The 6223-nt window shown below is 51.5% G+C and overlaps 1 protein-coding gene across 2 annotated transcripts; it reads right to left on the bottom strand.

The window, feature by feature from the left end:
* Positions 1-1606: 1606 nt before the first annotated feature.
* Positions 1607-4999, bottom strand: LOC101532191 (zinc finger X-linked protein ZXDB). 2 transcript variants are annotated; one of them, XM_058659487.1, is made up of 3 exons: positions 4879-4999; positions 2158-4660; positions 1607-2062 (listed from the first exon to the last, which is right to left on the bottom strand). In XM_058659487.1, the coding sequence occupies exons 2-3, from the start codon at positions 4576-4578 to the stop codon at positions 2039-2041; spliced, it is 2445 nt and encodes an 814-aa protein (XP_058515470.1). In that variant the 5' UTR covers positions 4579-4660; positions 4879-4999; the 3' UTR covers positions 1607-2038. The 2 variants fall into 2 exon arrangements, with proteins under 2 accessions (XP_058515470.1, XP_058515471.1); XM_058659488.1 differs by lacking the exon at positions 4879-4999 and having other exon boundaries at positions 1607-4684.
* Between the last annotated feature and the right edge of the window lie 1224 nt (positions 5000-6223).

Here is a 6223-nt window from a genome sequence, read left to right as displayed (position 1 = left end):
GAGCACCCCATATCAGGTGGACTATTCAAGTTCAGCTGCTAAACTTGTGATCCAGCCTCCTGCTAATGCGCCTGACAGAGCAGCAGAACATGGCCTGAATACCTGAGCCCTTGCCATACATATGGGAGACCCAGATGGAATTCCAGGCTCCTCTCTTCCACCTGCCACAGTCCTGGCTGTTGTGGCAATTTGGGGAGTAAACCTGTGGATAAACGATCTCTTTCTCTGCTCTCCCTCCTTTTCTGTCACTCTGCCTTTCAAACAATGAAACAGATTTTTTAAAAAGACAGAAAAGGAGAATTGGACATAAGGAGAATGAATGAAGGATGGTGACCATTAAAGAGTGTTACTTACGAAAATAAATAAAAGAGATGCATGCCGAGGACTGGAAGGAACACACAAGGAATCAGTATGGAGAGGGCACAAATCAAGCAGGATGTAACAGATATCAATTAGAGTAAGACAGATGAACAGGTATTAAACAAAATAACCATGCAAATTAAAAGAGTAGAAGATGTGGCAATATTTCCTCCTTGTGAGACATACATAAACAGAATGAAAAGTTACTATGCAAAAGTTACTATTTCACTAGGAAGTACATAGCTGTCTTAAAATTTTATTTATTTATTTGAAAGGTAGCATTAGAGAGACAAAGGGACAGACATTTGAGCTGGTTCACTCCTCCAATATCCACCATAATTGAGGCTGGACTGAGCCTAAACCAGGAGTCCAGTATTTCTTCCAAGTCCCCCCTGTGGGTGCAGGGGCCTGAGCAATTGAGCCATCCTCACCTGCATTCCGGGGCACATGACACGTCAGCTAGATAACAAATGCAGCAGCTGGAGCTCAAACCAGCACCTAGAAGGCTTTACCCTCCATGAGACAATGCCAGCCCCAATTAGACAAATTATAATACGAGTTATAGTTCAGAATTTATCAATGTACTCCACAGAATTGTGGAGATCAAATAAAAATTTCTGAAAGTCACACATAACTGCCAAATGTCATACTCATGTATGATAGATGGCATCTACACAAAATGCAGACATGAGTCAGCAATGATATTTCCAAAACACTGAAGGAAAAAATACCCTTTTAGTCCATTCCAGATTTTCTTGGAACAGGAGCCCATTCCATGGGTTGACTTTGAATACACAGACAGGCACTAGCACACTAGTCTGACAAATTCTTTGAAGAAAAACATTATTCTCAATTCATGGAAGAAAATCCCCCACCTCTGTGTCTTGATCCTCATAAACCTTGGTTGCCTGCACAAAAGTGGTACTACATCATAATAATTTATTGCCCATTAAAGAGCAAAACAGAGAAGAGAAAAAAAGAAGATTCACCAAATCATGCCAAAGTACAAATCTTTCCTTCCACACAAACTATTGAGCTGAAAAAGGAGTATAAGATGCACCAATATGTACACATTGCCACAATTCTTACAGCTATGAAACCAAAACTTAATAAGATTAAATAACTTAATAAGGCCACATATTCAATGATTCAAAGCCATTATTTCAGTCTGGGTCTGCATGACATCAAAGACATGAAGTTTTTCCACAAGAACTGCTGTTCAAAAACAACAACAACAACAAAACAAATAAAAACAGATAAATTTATGAGTATGCCAGAGTAGGAAAAAATGAAAAAAAAAGTAGGAATCAAAAATACTTTAGTATTTCTCTATTAATATCCAGTACAAGATTAATTATTTTGGCACTGTGTACTAATCCCATTACATTTTCAAGTTAATAAAACAACAGTTTCTAGATCTAACACCATTTAATGCTCAAAGGGTTGACGTATTTATCATCACAATAGAAGTACTTAAAATAAATGATCACTGTAAAAAAAATGCTCAAGTTTTTTCAGAAATACAACAGATTCATGAAAAAAAGGAACGGAATATACAGCCAATTCAAACCACAATACATTTAAATACGTAACTGAAGGATCAGACAGGTTAAGTGGCTTGCTCAGGATCACACAACTTGTTGGTTCCAGACTCACGGTCGGCATTTAAATCCCCAAACTAGTAGTCCAGGGCCGTGTTCAACTGCAAATCCAAAAGAAAAGGACAGTATTTAAACAATTAGTCCAGGACATCCTCAGAACGGGGTGTAATAAATGCAAGCCACACTTGTTTCATACCAGAAATGAGCTTCCAGTCACCGTGGCAAGATCTGTTTCTTTTCGAGAACCATGGCTTCCTGCTGGGTTGGAGAATCCAAATTGGGCTTGTCCCTCCTGTCCAAAGAAGTCAGAGTCAGGATGTACATTCCAATCTGCTTTGGTTGGTGCCAGCAGTTCCGAGACACTGTTTTCACAAAGGGTGCTGGAAGGAGTGAGAGCTTCTGTGTCCACTGTTAACTTACTGCTGGGTGTCAAGGCCTGGGGCTCCGGGCTGCAGGTTTTCATAGCCAACGAGCCCAGGGATCCCAAGGGCCCGGCAGCAGCACTCGAGACAACATCATCGGTATCCAAGGAGCTCTGCTGAAAGCTGGCTGCCGTTGTTCCAAAAAAGAGAGAGGTATCCAGACTTTGAGGAAGGTCACTGGTGGCCATCAAAGCACGAGGGTCCACAGCCTGCCCCAAGGAGTTAGTGGTGTTGGCAGGGAGACTCCCCGCCAGAGAGGAGCTCACAGAGGCCACATCGATGGTCAAGATTCCGGAATTCACTAAGGCCGTGTCCAGCACCGTGGCAGAACTGTTGCCAGGCGCGTCGGAGAAGAGAGACACTATCTCCGCATCACTGAGATCATTCTGTCCCTGGCTGGTGAGCTCGCTGCTGGGCGTAAGAGAATCTGTGGCTTCCAGCTGAGCCAGGAGATCCTGGCCAAGGTTATGCCTTTTGGCCATGTGTGTCTTCATGCTGTGCTTGGAGGTGAAGAGCTTATTGCAGGTGGACACTGGACAACGGCTCTTCCAGGTGTCCACATCCTGCAGGTGTTTCTTGGAGTGAATGTAGAGACTGCTTCGGGCAGAGAACCGGGCACAGCAGCCTTCCACAGGGCACACGAAAGGTTTTGTGCCCAGGTGGGTTATGCTGTGGCCTTTCAGATGCTCGGCCCTGGTGAAGGATTTCCCACAGCCTTCCACGGGGCACGTGAACCTCCGGTCATCATCGTGCTTCCTTTTGTGCCTTAAGAGTTTGGACATGCTGGTGAAGTTCCAGCCACAGCCATCAAAGTCGCAGAGGAAGGGCCTCTCACCCGTGTGGCTGCGCAGGTGAATCTTGAGCCTACAGGCCTTGTCGTACTGTTTGCTGCAGCCAGGAAAAGAGCAGGAAAAGAGTTCCTGCTCCCTGAAATGGGCGCGGTTATGGGAGAACAGGGCACTCACTGTGATGAAGGTCTTCTTGCAGCCGGAAAAGGCACACTGGTAGGGCCTCTCTGGCTCGAAGTGGCTGCGCTGATGGGCGCTGAGCTTGGCCTGGGTGGGGAAGCTCTCCTCACACACTTCGCATTTGAAAGAGTTCTCCTGCTCATGGCCCTTCATGTGCGCCTTGAGGTTGTACACGGTGGTGAAGCTCTTGCCACAGCCCTCCGCTGGGCAGCCGAAGGGACGCAGTTTGTCGTGAGACTGCAGGTGCCTCTTGAGCTTGTAGGAGGTGGTGAAGGTCCAGCCGCAGCCACCCAAGGGACACTTGAAGGGCCTCTGGCCCTGGCTGCTGCTGTGCGTCAGCAGGTGCACCTTCAGCTGGTGCTTCTTGGCGAAAGTCTGTCCACATTGTGCCTCGGGGCACAGGTACAGCACCATGCCCGGGCTTGGGCCCAGCGTCCCTCGGGGGCTCTGCGCAGCGGCCTGGCTCTCCGCCTCCTCCTCGGGCGCCGGGGCAGGCGCAGGCTCCGCCGGCTCGGCCAGCAGCAGGTCTGGCGGCAGCTCGGGGCAGTCGCCAGGCTGCGTGGAGTGCGTGGAGTGCGGGAGCCCGGCTTGCGGGGCCATCAGCTCTGCGGGCTGCGGGGCGGGCGCGACCCCTGGCTCCCAAGCCGGCAGCGGGGGCGTGGCCAGGGTGAGGACGCCGTTCTCGAAGCGCAACAGCAGGTCCTGGTTGTGGATAGTGATGGTGCCCGCGAAGGCCGCCGCGGGGCCTGAGCCGGCGGCGGGGGTCGGGGGCCGGGCGGGGGTGGCCGACAGGCAGCGGACACCCAGCACGGGCCTGGCCGAAGGGCTCGCGCCGCTCTCGCCCCGTTGTGGCCCCGGGCCCACCTCGGCCGCCTCCCTCCACACGGGCCCTGCGGCCTGACCCGCGCCCGCGGTCTCCACGTCGCCACCCACCGGGTCGAGCAGAACCAGGAAGAAGTCCTCGCCGCCGCCGCCGCCGCCGACGTGATCGGGCCTCGGCGCCAACAGGCTCGAGCCCAGGCCCCGTGAGGCCGTGCGGGCCTCTTCGCGCCGCCGCCCGGGCCCGCCATCTTGGGGGCCCCGGAGCAGCAGGAGGCGGCGTGCCGGGGTCTGGGCGGCCGACAGGTCGGGGCTTCGGTGGACCCGGACGCCGCCCGCGGAGCTAGCGCCGCAGCCGCCGCCGCCCTGTGGCGTCCCGTGAGCTGGGAGCGGCCTCGGGATTTCCATCTCGGAGTCCGTGAGGCTGGGCTGGAACCGGAGCTGCGGAGGAGGCGCGACCACGCCCCCTGCCGCGGGCCCGAACACGTTCCTGAAAGGGAAAAAAAAATGTGCAATGCGCAGAAACTGGCCCTATCAGATATTAAAACGTATTTAACGCCACGGTGATTTAAATATGTTGGTGCTGCTTCTCTGGGGCAGGACAGAAAGCCCAGGGGCAGTGCCTGGCGTACAGAAATGAGGTCCACCGTTAATACTTGGGCAACAATTAAGGAGGTCTTGGGAGGTAATGGGGAAACGACTGCTCACTCGCTAATGGTGCTTCAAAACGTAGGTAGCTCTCCGCTAAAAGTGCCTTAAATCCACGTCTCGCTGCATATACCAAACTGAACACACTTCAGCCTCTCCGTGGCTTTTCACGTGATAAAAATTGTTTCCTGGCTGGCTGGCTGGCAGGCTGGCGGTCCGGATTGATGACTGAGGGGAAAAAAACAATCCCTGAGAGAATGCACTGTGTCAACGTTCAACTGCCAGACCCTTGAAAACGCTCCACCCCCACAGCCAGAGTCCTCCCCACCTGGGACAACTTCGGACAACCTCCCATTCACAGACTTCTGGACCAAGGTCCCGAAGGAAATGGGCACCGACGTGCTTGTCCTTCTGTTGCCAATTAGAGTCAGTGAGAGCTGAGACGGGCTCTCTTCAGCCTGGAAATGCAAAGCCTAGCGGGTGAGCCCATTTAGGCGAAAAGCTGGAAAGCTCAGCAGGTTCCTGGGTGCTCCCACCACAGTGCTCCACTCTTTACCTTTCCAGCGCTGGTTACGCCGGGGTGAAGTGCAATCGCGATCCTACAGCACCAGCAATGATGAGGATATGCATCTTCTGCTCACTCCACGATCTTGGAACACTTTATGATCTTGGAGGTCTCTGGAAGGAAGTTCCCGTTCACTGTTAAGGTTGAGCCCTAAGCCTCTACGGTGGATGCTTGCTAGTCAAAGGCAGAGGCTAGCTTATTCCAGAGCCCATGTGTACCTGCAGCCCTTAAGCGCTGAGGCCCAGTCTTCCTGTGATGACTTGGACCTGCGCTGCCTGCTGATCCTCTAATGAGGGTGGCGGTCCTCAATATGTCTGTCATCAGTAACATTGGGAGTTGACACACATGCAGGTCGCAATGTCTAGTAAGAGAAAGATTCAGGGTGATGACTAGATTCTAGCACACCGTGTATCACTTAAACTAGTCCATGCTTTTCCTCACCACACTTTTAAAAATGATAATGAAAATGTGTCCGTCTCTTGGAAAGCCAGAGCTTCCCTATTGAGACAAAGTTTCTACTTAACGTACTTTTCTCGCTACTACATTGTTGCGGTGAGGGGGAACAAAGCGTTTGCTTTATGTACACAGACACACACACATACACACAGATTTGCTTGTTTTAATTTGAAAGGCGCAGTCTCAGAGAAAAGGAGACAGACAGACAGACAGACAGAGAGAGCCTTCATCTGCTAGTTCACTTCCCAAATGGCCACAGTGGCTGGAGATGAGCCAATGCCAGTCCAGGAGCTTCCTCCAGGTCTCCCGCATGTGGACAGAGGCCCAAGAGCTTGAGCCTTGGCTTCGCTGCTTTTCCAGGCCTTAGGAAAGGAGCTGGATCAG

The sequence above is a fragment of the Ochotona princeps genome, unplaced genomic scaffold (genome assembly GCF_030435755.1).
Source record: "Ochotona princeps isolate mOchPri1 unplaced genomic scaffold, mOchPri1.hap1 HAP1_SCAFFOLD_5728, whole genome shotgun sequence".
Lineage (NCBI taxonomy): Eukaryota > Metazoa > Chordata > Mammalia > Lagomorpha > Ochotonidae > Ochotona > Ochotona princeps.
The sequence above is the reverse complement of the archived record's forward strand: the minus strand, read 5'-3'. Positions and strand labels throughout refer to the sequence as shown.

Coding starts and splice junctions, on each gene's coding strand:
- LOC101532191 (XM_058659487.1), bottom strand. CDS start 4,578: ATGGAAATCCCGAGGCCGCTCCCAGCTCACGGGACGCCACAGGGCGGC. Junction 2,063..2,157: donor TGACTGGAAGCTCATTTCTG/GTATGAAACAAG, acceptor TTGGATTTGCAG/TTGAACACGGCCCTGGACTA.